The sequence below is a fragment of the Diadema antillarum genome, unplaced genomic scaffold, assembly GCF_040938485.1.
Source record: "Diadema antillarum isolate AM-2024a unplaced genomic scaffold, OU_Dant_1.0 seq00000889_RagTag, whole genome shotgun sequence".
NCBI classification, from domain to species: domain Eukaryota; kingdom Metazoa; phylum Echinodermata; class Echinoidea; order Diadematoida; family Diadematidae; genus Diadema; species Diadema antillarum.
In genome coordinates, this window is record NW_027271753.1 from 653,870 (window position 1) to 674,679 (window position 20,810).

The 20,810-nt window shown below is 39.1% G+C and overlaps 1 protein-coding gene across 1 annotated transcript in view; it reads left to right on the forward strand.

Moving 5' to 3' along the window:
- Positions 1-20,810, forward strand: part of LOC139740854 (cytoplasmic dynein 1 heavy chain 1-like) — a 68,918-nt gene that overhangs the window by 40,132 nt on the left and 7,976 nt on the right. The window contains exons 52-82 of the mRNA XM_071651435.1: positions 610-796; positions 1,209-1,304; positions 1,647-1,742; positions 2,192-2,353; positions 2,913-3,127; positions 3,712-3,805; positions 4,123-4,314; positions 4,713-4,892; positions 5,433-5,586; positions 5,895-6,090; positions 7,255-7,369; positions 7,920-8,135; positions 8,628-8,867; positions 9,234-9,418; positions 9,915-9,984; positions 10,288-10,434; positions 10,831-10,920; positions 11,307-11,367; positions 11,864-11,951; positions 12,418-12,583; positions 13,122-13,256; positions 13,751-13,845; positions 14,356-14,530; positions 16,293-16,368; positions 16,871-17,031; positions 17,452-17,563; positions 17,962-18,022; positions 18,406-18,529; positions 19,047-19,160; positions 19,874-20,044; positions 20,639-20,740. Coding sequence (XP_071507536.1) covers positions 610-796; positions 1,209-1,304; positions 1,647-1,742; positions 2,192-2,353; positions 2,913-3,127; positions 3,712-3,805; positions 4,123-4,314; positions 4,713-4,892; positions 5,433-5,586; positions 5,895-6,090; positions 7,255-7,369; positions 7,920-8,135; positions 8,628-8,867; positions 9,234-9,418; positions 9,915-9,984; positions 10,288-10,434; positions 10,831-10,920; positions 11,307-11,367; positions 11,864-11,951; positions 12,418-12,583; positions 13,122-13,256; positions 13,751-13,845; positions 14,356-14,530; positions 16,293-16,368; positions 16,871-17,031; positions 17,452-17,563; positions 17,962-18,022; positions 18,406-18,529; positions 19,047-19,160; positions 19,874-20,044; positions 20,639-20,740 — 4,276 coding nt within the window. The remainder of the gene's footprint in view (positions 1-609; positions 797-1,208; positions 1,305-1,646; positions 1,743-2,191; positions 2,354-2,912; positions 3,128-3,711; positions 3,806-4,122; positions 4,315-4,712; positions 4,893-5,432; positions 5,587-5,894; positions 6,091-7,254; positions 7,370-7,919; positions 8,136-8,627; positions 8,868-9,233; positions 9,419-9,914; positions 9,985-10,287; positions 10,435-10,830; positions 10,921-11,306; positions 11,368-11,863; positions 11,952-12,417; positions 12,584-13,121; positions 13,257-13,750; positions 13,846-14,355; positions 14,531-16,292; positions 16,369-16,870; positions 17,032-17,451; positions 17,564-17,961; positions 18,023-18,405; positions 18,530-19,046; positions 19,161-19,873; positions 20,045-20,638; positions 20,741-20,810) is intronic.

Genomic DNA, 20,810 nt, shown 5'->3' on the forward strand with positions numbered 1-20,810 from the left:
GATGACAGTGGTAGAAATATCCTTGAAAGCAGTACTATATCTGTGTTCAAAAGAAACAATTGCAGCGTTGAGGTACACTCTTTTGTATTGCATTTGGACCACTTTGCACTTGTTCTCTCTGTGCTTCTTTTCATGTCTGGGATTTTAAGAGTGTACATTGTATGAATATAGGCAATTTAATTTTCTGCTAAAATAGTCCACAACTTTTGAGTGTTTCTTACAGTGTTAGAATGGGTATGTCCCTTCCTAGATTCAGGTAAAAATATGAGCTACCGTACGAGCTGAAATTTTTGCGGTGGTTTTATTTTCGTGAATTTCGCGAATCGCCTTTGAACCGCGAAAATAACAACGCGCTAATAGCTACGTTCAGTTAGACCCTCGCAACCCCGAATTTAACAACACACGAAAATGTCCTCCAAGTAGCAATTCGCGAAAATATCTGTACGTGAAAATTTCAGCTCGTACAGTATCTTGCATGTTTCATAAGTATGTGAAAAAGATGACAGAATACATCTTTTCTGGGTTACCTGACCTTGACTTTCACTCAAATAGGTACAGACAGAATAAATCAGTACTAACATGTTGTGTAATGTCTGTTGCTATCTGTAGGCTTGTGGAGGATGAGGAAAGACTGTGGACTGGAGAGAAAGTGGATGCTGTCGCCATGAAACACTTCCCTAACATCAACAAGAAGGAGGCCCTCGGTAGACCAATCCTCTTCAGTAACTGGCTGTCCAAGGACTACGTCCCTGTCGACCAAGAGGAGCTGAGAGACTACGTCAAGGCTCGCCTCAAGGTATCTCCATATCACTGAAAGCATGATGGCACTTATTGGTTGTCAAATATTGTTAGTACCTTCTATGATCATGTCATCTTACTCTCAAGCTGATATGCAAGCTGTGTGCTACATTGTCACAGAAAGATCACACCAGACACATTGCTGGAGACACCCTTTTAGAGAATGTCTGGCTCCAACAGATCAAAGTCATCTTGTGACTGATATTACATGGTTCCTGGTAGGAAGTGTAGTGGAGTTTCATCCTTGTCACACATATTTACTACAGAAACATTCAATATGACACAATCCCTGTTACACAAAAGGTACCAGCTGATGCTTTAGTGCCTTCACCTTATGATGCAAGAGGCATCATTCCAGGAAAGAGATGAAGCTAATATCGACAATTTACCACCATCATCCCTCTGTACAGGTGTTCTATGAGGAGGAGTTGGATGTACCCCTGGTTCTCTTCAATGAGGTTCTGGATCATGTGCTGAGAATTGACAGAATCTTCAGACAGCCACAGGTATGCCTGCCGTCAACCTGATTTTCTCGTTGCACTGATGATATCTCAACACTAAGAACCTTATGTCACCCGTGAATGTCTTGCAATCAAGGGAATGAAGTTATCAACTAAAATAGTTTTATCAAAGTACAAGAGAAAGAATAAGTGTTTGATATGTCTTTGAATTTTTCATGTTGGATTGAATGTCCATCTAGACTTATTAAGGATTAAGTGCATAATGGTAATGGGCATAGAAATGGGTTTACTCTTACGTGAGTCCTTGAGTTAGATATGCTCATTTCTTGAACGTGCTTTTGCAGTACCTTGGTCTGTAAAATAATTGCTGACATATTTCGGTTGTAGGGTCATTTGCTGCTGATTGGAGTGAGCGGAGCAGGAAAGACAACTCTTTCTCGTTTTGTGGCCTGGATGAATGGTCTCAGCATCGTTCAAGTCAAGGTGAGTGATGATACCTTTTTGACACTTATGATTTGTTACTATTTATCAAAAACACAGAGACATAGATAAACGTACAATGTAAATCAAAGCATATCCATGCTGTGTTATAGTTTATCAACACTGGCAAAGTTATAGCTAATAAACAGTCTATGTACACTTTACCACTTTAATGTGAAATGTCAAGAAATGTTTAGAATGTAGTAATTTTTACAAGCTGCCACATAAGGTTGTTATCCTTATTAATTTTTGTGTCATGAAATGTGGGAAATCGTTGGAAATTCTCATTTATGATACTGTTCAAATGAAAGTCAGTGGAATATCTAATGGTGTGGTGCATTTTTGATGGCTTTGTATCAGGTGTACAGAGATTTGCAATTGGTGTCTTACAATGTATAACATGCCAGCCGTGATGAGCTATGGGTTTTTACGTGTGAACCTTTGTGTTGTAGGTTCACAACAAGTACACCGCTGCTGACTTTGATGAAGATCTGCGCATTGTCCTCCGTCGATCGGGATGCAAGGATGAGAAGATCTGTTTCATCATGGATGAATCCAACGTCTTGGATTCCAGCTTCCTGGAGAGAATGAACACTCTGCTGGCCAACGGGGAGGTGAGTACATGTGTGATCATCAGAGAGAGGTGGTCCAAGGAATCATGACAGCATTTGGCAAAGACCGTGTGAAATAGATCAGAGGTAGAAGCTGCATTATTGCACAGAATGTCTATAACAATAACAATCTACAAGACAGTACAATTCATATGTGATCCACTCTTCCCGTAAGGCTCAGAGCGCTTATAAAAGTACAGAAATTAAAAAATGTACAAACACACTTAATGATTATAGATAATAAATAAAAACATTTTTTAGTAATCTTGTCCATGAAAAACATTCATCATGAAGTAGAGCATGATACTGAGATATTATTTGCTGGTAAATGAAATGTACTAGATGAAAACTCATATGTAAAGCAGTGATTCAAGCAATTATCAGTCGGATACTTCATCCGACACAAAAATGCGCAGTCTCTAGTAAATACTGTGTTTAAAAAATAAATAAACAGACTACAGTTCTTTGTTGAAAAACAGTTAAAGCTATGCAGGTTTTGTGGAGGAAACAGCGTATCCCTAGAAGGAAAGGATGCTGTTATCTGTCACTTCTTCATCTTCAGGTTCCTGGTCTGTTTGAGGGAGATGAATACACCACCCTGATGACCCAGTGTAAGGAAGGCGCCCAACGGATGGGTCACATGTTAGACTCTAGCGAGGAACTCTACAAGTGGTTCACTGGACAAGTCATGCACAACCTTCATGTTGTCTTCACCATGAACCCTTCATCAGAGGGCCTTAAGGACAGGGCTGCCACCTCACCTGCCCTCTTCAACAGGTAAAGACCACACCCTCTGCCCTCTTCAATAGGTACAGACCACACCCTGTGGCCTCTCCCAGACATTCACACTGACAGGCAGCTAACACAGTTTGCAATCATGGAGTATTGCCCAGCATTAACAGTTAATATTCATGGTTCCGGAGGGAGAATTATGTGGAGTGCAGCTGCAGACAGATCATCGGTGAAAGTGTTGTGTGGTTTTATATTCATTTATCAAGCTAAGCATTTATTTTATTTTCAGTATGGTGCTAGCATTTCTTATCATTCTGCAGACTGAAGTTCTTCACATTGCATGGAATACTTCAATATTCAGGTGTTGACATTTTGTGCTTTTACCCCAAATGTGACAGGTACATTCGTGTTATTTCCACTGTGTGCCATGGAGTGTTTGACAAGGCTAACACGATTGTACGATTTTGATAAATTAATTTTTTTATGCATCTTTACTGAGACTGATGCATTTCAGTGGCAGAGCATACAGGAGCAGTTTAGATACTTGTAAACGGGCCGAAGCCTTTTCTACATTCTGTCATTGAATGTGGGTCACACTGTATGTTTCTTTCATTTGTCTGCCTGCCAAGGTGTGTGCTGAACTGGTTTGGAGACTGGACCACCCACGCCCTCTTCCAAGTTGGCAAAGAGTTCACCAACAAGGTGGATCTGGACAAGTCAGACGTAAGGCTAGTCTGTCTGTATGATGCTTGAAGCACAGCCTTAAACACATGTAAATGCTATGACACAATATCAATTTTATGCCAAATATGGTTGAAGTTCTACACGACACATTATGTTGTTAGTCCCAATAATTGATCTCTTTAGAAATTGTTTACAAACCAATCTGCTGGTAAAGTTTATTGGTTTTTGTTAATTCTGTGGTATAAAAAGGCTTTGGTCTCTATCTCTTCGTTTTAATTGAAGACAACATTTATTCTTCACATGAATGATTATGGTCCTCACCTTTCACCTGTCTATCATGTGCACCATCTCCCCAGTACGTGCCACCAGACTACATGCCTGAGGCCTATGAGGGGCTGGCTCAGAATCCCACCCACAGGGATGCCATCATCAACGCCTTTGTTTACGTCCACCTGACCTTGCACCAGGCCAATCAGAGGCTGCAGAAGAGAGGTGGGCGTGTCATGGCCATCACACCTCGCCACTACTTGGACTTCATCAACCACTATGTAAGAAATCATTACCTCTCAGACTGGTTATGATTGTGTCCAAAGATTTCTGTTGTGTTCCATTTAATATTTTGCACAAGATTTCAATGCAAAGTACTTGATTCATACAAAAGGGAGCTATTAAGCCTGAGTAATTATCAAATTGTATTAACAGATTCTTGTCTGTGGTACTTGTTTCAGTCACAGGTGGGTTTGTCTGAATTAAGCGAATAAAGGAATGCATTGTATACAATTACTGAATACATTTGTACATGAATGAATGTGCTATTATCAAATTTGCCATCAGTAATCGTAGTGGTGCACTACTAGTAGGCACAGTGATTTTTGACACCATCAGAGGGTGTAGAGAATGAGATTTGAGACACAAAACTTCCTCTCTCCTCCCATGATGTCTGCAGGTCAAGCTGTACAATGAGAAGCGATCTGATCTGGAGGAACAGCAGCTCCATCTTAACGTTGGTCTCCAGAAGATCAAGGAGACAGTGGAGCAGGTTGAGGAGCTTCAGAAGAGCCTTGCCCTCAAGAGTCAGGAGCTGGAGGCTAAGAATGCTGCTGCCAATGCCAAGCTCAAGCAGATGGTGAGAGCTCCTTATCTTCTCAATATTCTCTTGAGCTGTAGGAGACTGAGAAGAAGCAGAAACACCAAGATTATCCCATCCACAGTACTAAGATATTGGACAGACTGTATAAGTTCAGTAGAAATTGGTTGCCAGAGCTTGTAGGATGATTGTTTAATGTATTTAAAAGGGTTTTAATCATAGGGACAAAAAATTTGAGTTGGTAAGGAAGATCACAAATGAAATCAGTACTCTTTTTTCTCACCAGTCATACTGGAAATTGGAAATACTTTTGTCATGATCTGTGAACTTGACAGAGTTGTGGTCAGGATGTATCTTTCACAGGCATAATCTTCTTTCCAAATAAATTGGCTCCTAAGTGCACTCTTTGATAAATCAGTCTATATTGTTTAGGGACCATTTTGTCTAGCTCTATGGGCCTAAAGAGAAGTGGGCAAGGCACTCATTTTGTCAGTGATTGTCGTAGCAGTAGATATTTTCATGATACATGAGGTCAGTAGGGTCATTGGTCATGTGACTGTATTGTGTGCTGCTTGGCAGGTGAAAGACCAGCAGGAGGCTGAGCAGAAGAAAGTGACCAGTCAAGAGATCCAGGCCGCTCTGGCCACTCAGACCAAGGAGATCGCTGAGAAGAGGAAAGATGTCATGGCTGACCTCTCCAAGGTGGAACCGGCCGTCAAAGACGCCCAGCAAGGTCCGTTGATAACTGGAGATTTAGATGCCATTTCTTAAAATTTTGTTTCATTGTAGTGGGTGCAGAGAGGATCTTTTTGAATATCACATTGTTCCTAACAAGGAAATGTTATCACTTGTTTCCATGGTTCCATTCAATGAATATTAGTTGTCTAGGATGGTTCTTTCAACCCTCTTGTGAAGTCTTTTCTGAGGAGATGGAGCTAAAAAATGAACAAATGACTGATAGAAACAAAGAAAACAATCCATCTTGTATTCACATTGGTATTCATCATGTGTGTATCTATGTGTTCTCCCTGATGGCTACAGCTGTGAAAGGTATCAAGAAACAGAACCTGGTGGAGATCAGGTCCATGGCCAACCCACCACCACTGGTCAAGCTTGCCCTGGAGTCCATCTGTATGCTGCTTGGAGAGAATACAACCGACTGGAAGACCATCAGACAGATCATCATCAGAGATAACTTCATCAGCACCATTGTCAACTTTGTCACAGAGAACATCACGTGAGTGGATATCTGTTGTTATATTCCACATACTAAGAATGTTGCAATAGGATTGGTCCAGAGCTGATCACGTGATGAAGCGTAGTTTTGCCCATCACATCACCTGAGAAGAAAAGTTTGTTACACTCTATGTTGATAGTCCCTTTTGTTTTGCTGATCTCCACACAGTCCACACAGTCCTAATGCAAGATGAGTACGCGCGAAATAAAAGTGCGTTGCACTGTGGACTATCATATGACCTAGGTCACTTGATAGTACACAGTGCAACGCACTTTCACTTCGGTGCCGCGCGGTGCGCGCAGGAAATTTATTGTTTTGTCATCTACGCGCACAGGTAGCCTAAGCCCTATAGATACCTAAAGACAGCTAAAACGGTTTCAGATGTGGAATAAAATGGGAATTTCTAAGACCCTAGATGTGGAATATAAAGCAAATAATCAACTTTTAGTTTCAGGCAATGAGACAAACTATCACTTCCTCGGCGATCTGAATGTGTACGCTATCTTTCCTCAGCTGCGCTTCGGAAAGATAGCTACATCCAGATCGCCTCGGAAGTGATAGTTTGTCCCATCACCTTCACCAACGTTGATTATTTGCTTACTAACATACAAAACTGTCATTGCTATCATTGAGAGGAAACAGTTGATTGGTTTTATTGGTAGAAGAAAACCATGACAGTCACATGATAATCACAAGTCTTAGGCAAGTTTACAGGGACAAGGATCCACAATCTGAGATTCAGCAAAGATGATTGCCATTGAGTCAACCAAATGATGAAAGAGTTGATTAGAGAGTAAAATTAATGAGAAACAGCAAAAATGTTCTCTTTATAAAGATGGAGTGAAGGGAGTGTTTTGATCATTTTTTTTTTCAGTTAATCAGTTTAGGCTGTCTATAGCTGGTATGAAATATTTCTGTCCTTCCTTCCTTTTCCCCTCATCTTAAAAACACTTGCTCTTTCCGACACATGGAAGCTAGGGATAAGAAATTTCCTCAAAGGATGTGTGCAAGGACAATGATGTAATATTTTAAGAAAAAAGAATTGATTCATTGCAACATTTATTCAATAATGAAAGTGCTTCATTGAAACTTGGAAAATGAGCCTAGAGAATTGGCCATGTGACTTGATTGCAATGTGTTTTCAATGCTTTGTTGACACTACAGTGATGACATTCGTAGCAAGATGCAGAAGTATCTGGGCAACCCTGACTACAACTTTGAGAAAGTAAACCGTGCCAGTTTGGCCTGTGGTCCCCTCGTCAAATGGGCAATCGCTCAGGTGAGGAGTCAACTTGTCTATAATACTAACTGACATCAGCTCACATTTAACCTTAACACAGAAAGAAAAATGATGATGTAGCAGACTCCCTATAGAAGAGTCATTTTATGCTGTCATGTGAAAAAGTTTATTTGTATAAAAACAATGAAGTGATGTTTATAACTATTTACATAATAAATGATTGTATTGACTATCTTTTGATGTGATTCATGACATTTTGTGCTCTTGATGTATGGAGCCTTGCCTTTAATCTGCAGTTTTGTGATTACTGATGTTTTTTAAATGATTTTTGCCAGAGTTGTTTGCTCATCTGTTTCTGGGATGAGGCCTTGGGATCAAGGATAGTTGTTGAGTAAAGCATTCTCTTGTATGAACACTGATGATTTGGGTTACAGAAAGGAAAGTTAGTCCTCAGTGTCAATGTAGTGATACATGTAGGTGCTACAAAGGAGATGGGAAGTCTCACTGTATGTGCTAAACTTCTTGGCTAACTGCATTTTAATCACTGCTGTATTTTATTTGTTGATTCATTCATCCATCCATCCATCAGATCCTGTATGCTGAGATGCTGAAGAGAGTGGAGCCACTGCGTAATGAACTGGGTCGCCTGGAGGATGAAGCTAATGGTAACAAACTGAAGCAGGAGGAGGTGAACAAACTGATTAACCAGCTGGAGCGTAGCATCTCTCACTACAAGGAGGAGTATGCACAACTCATCAGCCAGGCTCAGGCCATCAAGTCTGACCTGGAGTCTGTGCAGATCAAGGTAGGAGGATGGAAGAGTTTCCACGGTGATGATGATGATGATCATGATAATCATGATCATGATGATGATGATCATGATCATGATCATGATCATGGTGGTGGTGGTGATAGCATACGCAGCAACCTTGATGATGATAGCAAAGCTTATGGTGGTTATCATTGTGACTCTTTTGTGATTTTTCTGAATCTTTTTTTCTGAATATAACTTTAACTTGGTTGAATATACCACATAATTTGGTAGCTTACCATAAAGTTTAAGATGCATCCTTCAGTGGAAATGAGTGATAGAATAAATACCTTTTATTTATGAGAAAACTTTATATGAAAAAGTCTTCAAATTATCCAAAGTGTATCATTTAGGAATGAAATCTGAATGGAAATGAAACGTGGGATTGAAATCATGTCTACTCTTGTTCTGCTTTGATCAAAATCTGTACAGAAAAGTGTGTTCCACAGAAACTTATTCCTAGTTGATTTCATGTACTTTACCAAGGTTGACCGTAGCACAGCCCTGCTGCGTAGTCTGTCCATCGAGCGAGACCGTTGGGAGGCGGGCAGTGAGTCCTTCAAGATGCAGATGTCTACCATCCTTGGTGATGTCCTACTCTCCTCAGCCTTCATGGCTTACGCTGGCTACTTTGACCAGATGATGAGACAGAATCTCTTCAACAGCTGGGCGGGGCACCTCCAGAAGGCTCGCATCAAGTTCAGACATGACATTGCTCGCACAGAGGTACATAATATAATCATTGATTAATATGATATATGACCAACATTTATCTGATATAAACTTCAAAACTTTCTTTCCAATCAATATGATTCAAAATAACATTACTTATTTGAAACAGAAGCAGTACAAAATTTTAGAAAAGTGTTTGACTTGGAACAGGCAGAATCAACTTATGAGAGAATTATTCGTTGGTTTTAATGTGATTCCTGTCCATGCAGCCATAGCTTGATACAATAGTGATATTGAAGCATATACCTTAGGAACCTAGATGGGCAGAGTATTTTATGTAAAATGTGATGATATTGATATCCAGATACAACTGCACTTTCTAATGTCCTCACACATGATTCTCTCTTGCCTGGCCTCCAGTACCTCTCCAATGCCGATGAGCGTCTACGCTGGCAGGCTAGTGCCCTGCCTTCTGATGACCTGTGTACAGAGAATGCCATCATGCTGAAGAGATACAACAGGTATCCATTGATCATTGACCCCTCAGGCCAGGCCACAGAGTTCATCATGAATGAATACAGGGAGAAGAAGATCACCAAGACCAGGTGAGATGGATTACAGCTTTCTCTCACATTCCTCATTAATACAATAACTGTTGTTCAGTGGTTTTAGTACATCGGGAGACTCAAGAATCAAATATTTGGTCTGCAATCATACTATACTTCATTTCATGTCAGCTGTAATTGAAAACCAAATATATTTGTATGGGTACTGCACACTGGTTTGAACAAGTAGGACTGAATATAGAAAGAATGAGTTATATTTGATCACCACTAATGGCACCTGATAACTGATGTCAAAAGCTTCATGAATTCAGGTTAGTGTACCGTAGGAGTGATGGTGTGATAAACTGGTATCAGATGCAGCTGAAGTCATGAAAAGGTCTGTATACTATTTGTTTTAAAGATGACTATAGACAAGAGTAACCCAAAGCAAATTAATTTGGCAATTTTAGATGTTTATCTTGAACATGTAAGATGGTAAGATGTATGATTTCTCAAAATAAATGCAATTTTTGTGATGCCTGTCATTGTAATGCAGCTTCTTGGATGATGCATTCCGCAAGAACCTGGAGAGCTCTCTCCGCTTTGGAAACCCATTGCTTGTGCAGGTGAGTAGAGACAAAATATTCATATATTGGTAATGAAAATGTGAGCCCTCATGTGTGATTGAGGTTGCTAATTGACTCACGAGCTGTGAGTACTCAGCATATTTTCCATGACTAAAAACCATTTTTAAAAATCAATTTATGCTTCTATAACAACAGCCTCATACAGTTTATACGGTTTCAGTGGGAATAGGTGAGCACTCCTTGTATCTAACAAATGTTTGAAACCATTATGACAGATACAACTTGTATGCCTAGGATGATAAGTGCAAGAATGTTTGTAACTTTATCTACTCATCATTTTAGGATGTGGAGAACTACGATCCCATCTTGAACCCGGTGTTGAACCGTGAGGTGCGTCGTACTGGTGGTCGAGTTCTCATCAGTCTGGGTGACCAGGACATCGATCTCTCACCATCTTTCATGATCTTCCTCTCGACCAGGGACCCAACGGTAAGACACCATTACTATCATCACCTCCCTAGTTTAGGGGAAGGCATAGAATTATGTTTGGTACTGAAATTAAATCAGCGTGCTACATTATACTCCATCATTACTCTGCTCATACATATTTACAGAGGTGGTGATAAATAAAGATTTGTTGATGTTTAATTCTATGTTTGACTTCGTAAGTGTAGTAGCCCATATTTACTTTGATTGAGGTAAACCTGAGTGACATTTCTCTTCTATGCTTCATTCAGTAAAAAAGTTGAATAAGATAACAATATGAAAAATGAATGTCACTTTTGCTGATAGCAACAAAGATGATTAAAGACTGTGTTTGTATTGTGGACACGTAAATATATTTCTTTTTAAATAACAATTCTGTTCCTTTTTTTGTCTACACAGGTTGAGTTCCCACCAGACATCTGTTCTCGTGTGACGTTTGTGAACTTCACTGTCACCAGGAGTAGTCTTCAGAGCCAGTGTCTCAATGAGGTAAGTCCCATCCTTTGTAGCTTGTCAGCTATAGTTGATAATCTTTTAATCTGTTGTGAGAGGGTGAGGAGTGTTAGGAGTGCTATCACAATGTTAAAAGTGAGAAGAGATCCAGGTTTATAGCATCTTTTAGAAGATGAATTTATGATGTCATTAGACTCACATTATCAAATGGATAGTTTGTTCCATGTTTGTCTGTTTATTGTGTGTTACTGATCATGATCCCTCTTAGGATACACCAGACAGGTTTTGTCCGGGAACCTAGTCATGAAGTTTTGTTCAACGTATTCTGTTTTGATCTAATAATTGACATGGGAGTGTTATTGGGGTATGTGGTGAGACATGAGAGTGACTTCAACCAACTGTTTGTCCATCACTGACCATAGGTGCTGAAGGCTGAGCGTCCAGACGTTGATGAGAAGAGATCTGATCTCCTCAAACTACAAGGTCAGTAGCTTACTGACAGGATTACTGCCTGTTTGTATGATCTTAAGATTAATTGAATTTAACTTTTGATTACTGTGAGAAACTGTATGGAACTCTTTCCTAAAAAGACACACTCTAGTGACTGGACAGTAAACATACTTATTATCAGTGCCATATGATATATTATACGTAGATATCATACAGTGTGTTTTGTGATTCATTTCCTTAAAAGTGTTTAAATGCTGAGAAATGTTGGTGTGTTATAAACAAATACTTGCCTCACTTGATTATAAACTTGTTGGTGAACTGATCTATTTAAGATTTAGTACCAGACACACAGTAATGCCTTGGAGATATACAACCCTTGTGTAGGTGGATGTTTTGATTTGCAGCGCTTGTGTCAAGAAGAATTGGTTGAACAGGTATTATGATTCAGTCTATGGAGGTTAACTGGTGTTTGTTCTGTTTTCATTGCCATCTAAGGATGTCATTGCCATATGTTTGATTTGACCTGTAGGTGAGTTCCACCTTCGTCTTCGCCATCTGGAGAAGTCTCTCCTGCAGGCCTTGAATGATGCCAAGGGTAGGATCCTAGACTCAGACAGGTGAGGAGACATTCTTTGTACTCAATTCCTTTGTCAAGTATGAATTTATTAGTTGTGTTTTATACTTTGGAGCAATGAAAACAAATCAAGAGCCAAAAGATTGATTTAACCTTTGTTTGTTTGTTATAAAGATTACTTTGTAGTCTTTTGATGAAATCGTCTCTATATAATTTTCAAAAATGAAAGAAAAAAGGAAGATTATCTTAAAGCTTCAGCTTCAGATTTTACTTGTTCAGACACTTTGGAACCACCATTCTCACTTTGTATTCTGTTTCATTGCTAAGTTTTTTTAATACAAATGATGTAGATATTGAGACTAAACTTTCATGTAAAAGTTTGTTACTCGTCATACAGCATTTCCTGATTATTCCTGATTTCATGATTATAGTGATGTTAGCTATAAGAGGATAAGGTGAATGGTGTGCATGAGAGTAAGCCTGTGTGGTGTGTGCATTTCTTCCTACAGCATCATCACCACCCTAGAGACACTGAAGAAAGAGGCAGCGGAGGTGACAAGGAAAGTCGAGGAGACAGATGAAATCATGGCTGAGGTGGAGACGGTCTCTCAGCAGTACCTCTCCCTGGCCCAGTCCTGTAGCTCCATCTACTTCACCCTGGAGGCACTCAACCTGGTCAGCTTTCATCAACTCTCACATTGCATTATTAATCTCTTTGTCTCTGCCTTGTCCTTGTTCTTATCAGTGTGCCCTTTACCAATACTGCTGTCACATAATGTTGTTGAGCACACTGGATTTTTAGTCATAATAGGAGAGGCAGGACAAGGGATTAAGCATATGTAACAAAGATCTTTAAATCCTGTTTTGTTGATAACTGTAAGCTGTTTACTGTTGCTTTTTGTTCTATATTAAGCATTTATTCCATGATAAAAATAACTTAGACATGATAATGATACTAAGAAAGTTGAGTTTATGCTTTTCTGCTTCAGAAATGATGAAACAACCTTTTGATATCCACTCTTCATTATTTGCCTCCTTTCCTAAATTGTGGTTTGAGACATCCATTCTATGTGTGCTCATTACTGTTGGCTTATTGCAATGTAATAAATTCAAATTAACTTGTTAATAAAGAGAAGATTGAGTTTTCGTCATGTTTCTACATGGGTAAAATAATTATACCTTTTTCTCTTTTAACCTTTGACCCTGACCACAGGTTCACTTCCTGTACCAGTACTCTCTGCACTTCTTCCTAGAGATCTTCCAGACAGTGCTGTATGACAACCCTCGTCTCGTTGGGGTCACTGAGTACTCCGCTAGGCTTTCCATCATCATCAAGGATCTCTTCCAGGTCAGACTGGACACCAGTCACCAATCAATCAAAGATTTTAACCCATTGAGGATGAGCTGATATTGCTATAACACACATTTTCCGTAGAGATCTGCCCCGAATATACTTGGGGCTAGTCTCCAGTGGGTGCAGTCATCTTTCCATTACTCCTCTCCACTTGTTCAAGTTTTAATGAAGACTGCGTGTAAGATTGACGGGGATCCTTTATAATAGTTACACTGTCTCAAAGGTGAATGAATTTAAAATTGACTTATATCTGGAAACTGAGGCTGTAACGTAAGGAATAAGGTTTAATAGGGAATAGATGTTGATGCTTCTGAGGGTCAGAAATAACTATGCTGCCTAAAGTCATGGGATTTCTAATGATAGTGTATCTGATGCAGTTAGGTCAATGAGAATTTAAAAGGAAAGATCTATATGTAGAAGTTACTCATTTTTGGTGACAACAGACTACTAAAAATCTTAGGTTCTGTCACATTCTCTCCATGACACAGATTTCCTACAATCGTGTAGCCAGGGGAATGCTACACCAGGATCACATCATCTTTGCTGTGCTGCTGGCACGTATCCACATCCGTGGTATGCAGAGGTAGGTTCCCTTATCATCAGTGTGATCAAATCTTATACCAGGACAGACCATTGAGGACTATAATGAGACATTATTTTCATTTTGTATCCTTCAAAGATATTTCCATACCACTTATTGTTAATCAAGGAGACAGTTTGAGAACTGGAATGAGCTACACATATGAAATAGCTGAAATTAACATTACTTATGATATGGACATCTACGTGTATGTTGTGTGAGACCGACTGTGCTTCATTCTGTCTGTAATACAGCTCAGCAACATATAGCATGGAGTTATTACTGGATAGATTGAAAAACAAAAAGTACACAAAAAGTTAAAGAAATTTTACCAGAGTTTAAGAGTTTCAAGATGTGAGTCCATACAGCAATGATTACTGTGCGTAGAAGCAGGAATATATAGATGGCAACTACCACTCAGATTGTGTATTTAATTAGTGTTGAACAGATATAGTACATCATTACATCATTATGGTAAATATGCAAAACTGTTGCCCTCTGTTGTTGTGCCAGTGAAAGGGACTTCAGCCAGGAGTTTGAGCATTTCCTACGAGGAGCTGATCAGACCATCCGTTCCAGCCCTCAGCCTAGGATTGCTGGCCTCAGCAATGAACAGTCTGATGCCATGTTGAGACTGGCTAAGCTGCAAGCCTTTGAGGGTCTACCAGATTTTGTCTCGTCCAGCAATGTGAGTGATTGATATTCAATCTTCAGAATTATTTTATATTCAATCAGCTTGTTAGGTTTATGTGTTTCTTGCATACCCTTGTCATCCAGTCTTAAAATTGCAAAATAAAAAGAGTACTAACCCACTTAAATTTTGAAGAGAATAGACAGTTTTCTGTGTGCATTTAGTGTCTTGAGTACACTTTTATAGAACCTAATTTATTTTGGGAATTCATGACTTTTCTTAATGATAGCATGTGCAATTACAATCTTCAGTGAGAATGGTTGAAAAGAGGTGTACATGTCATTACAAAACATGAAATGCCTTTACTTTCATTTTACATTTGCACATATTTCTTTTTTTTACGACTTATGTTTGTCTTTGATTTCATTCAGTTTTGAGCTTTTTTACTTCTGATTGTCACTTGATGTATTCCTCTTTCACTTTGATTTCACAACTCTTATCACTCACAGCCGTCAAACATGTTTGGTGAATGTAGTTATGCGGTCAGTTGTTACTACACTCTCTTACTTATAATTCTGGTGCCATTTCAGCAGAGGAATTAGAGGGATTAGTGGTCTGTAGTATTTTGTAGTGTAACTAGCACGGTACTTTTGAAAAATCTGAAAAATGACAATTACCATCATGATAATAATTGATATTATCACCATCGACTCCATCTGCATATGATATTTATCATTGCTGTAATCAGTACAGTATCTAGTGCCTAGTGCATGCATAATTGAATGTGAACTTGTAGACAGCGTTCAGAAAAAGTGAATTCTGCATTGTGAGAATTTATATGAAGTTAGATTGATGTTGTTTAGGGTTTTAGGGCACTCCTTTATCTAGATAATGATACTGTGTTAGGAGATTGTATTGGTACATGTCAAAGTACGTTAGAAGAATGGAGGCATGAGTAGCTTAAAGCGCAGACTTAGTCCTGGTGGTAGCAGTGGTGCTCATTGTAGATGGTTGTTGAGAAACACTCTATTGATTCATCATAGCTGTAAATCATGTATGTCCAGAATGTGATATGATAGAATTGAATTCACAAACTTTTTGTGAGACAGAGAGATTTAAGCTGGTCAGGAAAAGCTTCATATTTGTAGATTAGCTGCTGTAGTGGTAGATGTGGGTGGCAGAAAAGAAAGCTTCTCTACTTATAGTAACAGGCTTGGCAATGTTGCTCTGCGACATAGAGTGCTGAGATTGTATGGAGAGGTGATGAAAGTTGAGTGTATTTGTTTGAGAGACATTAGCCCAAAATTTCCTCTCTCATGTAATGTATGCTGCATTTTTCCTGTGATACTTTTGCTTTGACACAATTTTGCTTTCTCAAGAGTATGCATGTATTTATGGAGAGAGTTACTGTCAAGGAAGCAGGTGGTGTGGAAGAGACACTGTCAGTTTTGTGTCTGGGAGCTTTGTTTGTTATCTAAGCAAGATGGATGCATTAGTCATGAACTTTCCAGCAAGAAATGTATTTTGTTACCTCTTATTTGTAAGATTTGAACAAGAATAAGACACAATGAAGATCATGAATTTGGTTCATTTATTGAGTACTTTACTACAGCAATTCATAAAGTTTGAAAAAAAAAAACATTTTTTTTTTCTTGCTTGTGTAACAGGAAAGTAGCTTTAGAAGCAGGGAGTCTTCTTTTAAAATGAATGATATAATTGTGGGCCAGAAATCATTGTCAGCTTTTGTTTACTCTAAACGACTCTCAGGAATTTGCAGTCCTTTGTTCACAATCGGTAAATTTGTGTACCATGTTTACAGGACTTCTCCAAGTGGATGAACTCTCAGAACCCAGAGTACCATGTGCCACACTGCTGGAAGGAGCCATCTCCACTGAGTGAGTTATCACCATGGCAACCCCTCCATAAAGACCACTCCTTCATAAGGCCAACCTCCATAAAGACCACCCCTCAATAAAGGCCAAGCAATAAAACATGTTTAGCTACCCCCTCCATCCAACTCTGTAGGCATTGCAGCACAGTTTAGTCAAAATGATATGTGATTGATGACATTTGAATTGATTATTCTACCAAAGTAGTATGAGTAGATTTTATTCATTCCAACGCAGGTTACAAGTTGTATGTCGAGAGAAGGCTTCAGGTTTGAATTTATTTCTTGAAATCACTCATGAATTATTGTGAGTTTAGAATAGTCTACATTGTTTGTAGTGCTGTAGTAATGTCAGTGCATGTTTGTGTTTGAACACCCATACTTCAATATGAACTAAGCAATTTGTAATTGATGTGGTCAGTACTTTGTGTTGCTTCAAATGATAAACTGGCATGTCACTGCAAGGTATCATTGGACTGACACAAGTCTCAAACTGGTCTATGTTGCAGCTGGTATTGGCAAAGCACTGCACCAAATGCTCCTAGTCCAAGCCTTCCGGCCAGACCGTTTGCTAGCGTCCACACAGCTCTTTGTTACTGCAGTCTTTGGGGAACAGTTCCTGCATGCAGCTGCTATGGAGCTAGACCTGGCCCATGTTGTAGAGTCTGAGGTAGGTGCACTTCTGCTTTCTGAAAACAGGATTGTGTTCACTAATGATAGGCTTTGTTACTTGAGTGACATGCTGGGACAAGTAATTTTGTTTACTTTTGTTTGATAAGAAGGTGATGTTTGGGTGACAGGGCAGGATTGTATCCATTCCATCGTGAATTCTGAAAAGGTTTTCTTTACAGAGGAAATATTAAGTTGTGGCAGAAGATGTATTATAGATAGTGTAGGATGTTGTGTTAGGAAAGAACAGTGAAGAGTTTTGTACTCGATTTAGTAACTCTTTTTGCATAATTTGTTTATGACAGTATGTTTTCATTGCATGATATTTACAGGGGTTGTGTTTAGGGTAAGTTTGTACAGTGCACTCCTGTTAAAACAAACAAGGTTATAACAAAATTTTGGATATATTTCAATCCTGCAGCTAAAGAGTAACACACCAGTCCTGATGTGCTCAGTGACGGGATACGATGCCAGCTGGAGTGTGGATGACATGGCTGCTGAACTCAACAAAACCCTCACCTCCATTGCTATCGGTAAGTCACATTGTTGTCCTTAGCATTGCAGGAATTAGAGTCATGCTAGAACACTTTGTGAGTTTCACTGGAGGGGGAAGTATTCATGAAAAGATCTCTATCTTTTTACTGCAGTGATGTGATACAACACCATTAATAACGTTTTATAGATGAACTCATATTGTCATTCGTGGGTAGATTTTTTTGAAAATTGTTTTTGATACTGTACAACAAAGAATTCACCAAAAACAGACAGTTTTCTAGCTGTACAGCCCTGAAGTAAACGCAGTAATAATAAATTACTGTCGTCTCGGCTGTGAGTCACATATTATGTGTTTATGTAGTGTGATCGAAGCAAATTGTGTCTATCATGTCTACAAAATGTAAGTCTGTGAATCTTTCTATGCTTCACACTTCAGGATCTGCTGAAGGTTTCAGTCAGGCAGAGAAAGTCATCAATTCTTCAACCAAGACTGGGAAGTGAGTTCATGTGATGTTTTTTATTTTAATGTTGATTTCAGTCTGAATTTGTTGTTGTCATTGTCATCTCTCTTTTTTGGGGGGGTGGGTGCAGGCTTTACTGGATGGAATGAACTGCACCCCAGTCCTGCAGATTTGATGTCCATGATGATAGGAATGTTGCCGATGATGTAGATACTGATAATGTAAGAGTCAATTATGGTTACTTTCATGGTAATGACACTATGAAATGAGAACTAGTGAGGCATTGATCAGCACAGTGTCTTTTGATAACTGATAATGTGGTGGTTGTTAAACAGCAATGTAGCATTCATTTTGAGTGATATTAACATACAGTAATCCTAACATATATTCTCTTCACATGACTTGTATCTCTGTATCAGGTGGGTGATGTTGAAGAATGTCCACCTTGCTCCTCAGTGGTTGGTACAGCTAGAGAAGAAGCTTCACAGCTTGTCTCCTCATCCTAGCTTCCGTCTCTTCCTCACCATGGAGATCAATCCCAAGGTGAGACGCTGCTCTATCCACTACTCCATCCAAGTCTGCTTCTCCCTATGTATTTATTTCATGTTGCAAACTTTCTTGGTGTTCCAGGAGGTGCCTGAATGTTAGCAATGAATTTGATGCAGTTATTTATTGTTTTTGTTGATGTTATAATTTTTATGTTTGTTGTTATGATTATGAGTGGCTATATCGGCTCCACTTTATTTGACTTTATAATACTATGATAATTCCCAGAGAAGAAAGGCTTCTCTAAAGTTGTATGCTGATAATAAGCTTCTACTTGTCATTTTAAAAGCTTACTTATTGCAAACATCCTATACAAGGTATTGAATATCTGTCAAAATGTTCAATATGAAACAAGTGATGTGAAGTATAGAACAGTGATGGTATGCAGCTACTGGAATTCAGTTGCCATTGTCAGTTTTTCATGCATTGTACTTTAAGTTAAAAAATGTTTTGAGTCATTTAGATGGAGATTTCAAGATAATGACTGTTTGGTTTTATTGTTTGTACTCTCTAGGTGCCAGTGAATCTGCTACGTGCTGGACGTATCTTTGTCTTTGAGCCACCTCCTGGAGTGAAGGCTAACTTGCTAAGGACCTTCAGCACTGTACCTGTCTCCAGAATGAACAAGGTGAGTCAGCCCAGTAAAAATTGTCCAGTGTACTGTGAGTACAGTCCCCTAGTTTACAAGGTTGATGTGTGTCTGCCAAGGAAAAACCGGTACAATTCCAGTGTACACTGGCATACACTGTTGATAACTTTTACATGTGTTTGTCGTCAATATTGGTCTGCACAATAAAGACTGTCTAGCTCACAGTTTCTTTAGTCTTCTGTGCCCATGAAAAAGTCAAGTTCACATGATTAAATGTCTTGTATACCACTGATATTGTCCTCATATTGTGTCTAGTTAGAAACTCTTGTTAGAACAGAATGGATCTTAACCCTGGATCAAGCTCTAAAACTGAACAAGCTTCATTTGTGTAGAGAGAACTTATTTCAGTGCCATCATTGTGGAGTAAGCAGATATACATAATAAATATTTATCTTCTGTATTAGTACCCTTTTCCATTATAAAAGAAAGACAACCAATGTGAGAATCATGTAAAAAGCAGCAGCTTTAATATGACAAGTAGTTGAGTACTCCCCACCCCCCCCCCCCCCCCGACTACTTCTCATCAAATCATTGCTTAGCTGAGAAATGTCAGTGAACGTCTAAATTAAGCTTACTATATGACTGTTAACCACAATATCATACTCCAACTCAGGAAAACTAATACATGGTAACATCTTAATGGTATGCCATTATTATAACTCGAGTGATATGCAAACTTGTTTAACCCCCAGGCTCCCAGTGAAAGAGCTCGTCTCTACTTCTTGCTGGCTTGGCTCCATGCCATCATCCAGGAACGTCTGGTCTACAGCCCTCTGGGCTGGGCCAAGAAGTATGAGTTCAGTGAGTCTGACCTACGCTGTGGGTGTGACACAGTAGACATCTGGATTGACACTGTGGCAAAGGTACGTCAAATAGAGTGCAATGGACTCACATCATTTTGCCTCTAATGAAGATTCTGCTAGGATCGAAAGCTGAGGCCCCTTTTGACTCCATTTTACTCAATCGGCTCGCCACTATTAGATAAGCAGTTTTCAGCAGCTTTTTTTTTTTTTTTGGCTACAAATAGAGTGCAGTTCACTTTCTTGATTGATGGGTGGATAGATAGATAGGTAAATAGATTGATAGATAGGTAAATAGATTGATAGATAGATTGATTGATTGATTTAAGGATTGATTGATCAATTGATTAGATCACAGTAAAAAGATTAAGTAACTGTTAAGTGGGGGCATGATTCTGTGAATCATGTAGCAAATATCAAATGTTGAATATCAAAAAATTGTGTTTGCTAGAGTAAAATTTATATCAAGGGGCTGATCAATTAACTCATGTTTCAACAAACAGTAACCAGTTGTTTACAGTGCTAATAGTTTCTTGCGATTTTGGTCCAAAGAGAGGAGGCAACCTTGGGGGTATATTACTAGTCATTAAGCATCATAGCAAATTTTTGAGATGAGATTTGTATTCCAAGTGTGTTATTTTGTTGCCATGTATGTAGGGTCGCTCGAACCTGCCACCAGACAAGGTGCCATGGGATGCTATGAAGACTCTCCTCTCACAGTGCATCTATGGAGGACGCATCGACAATGACTTTGACCAGGTACCATAAGAGACTTCTTCTCTTATTAGGATTTCTTGACAGATCCTTGGGAAGATATGACTTGTATTGA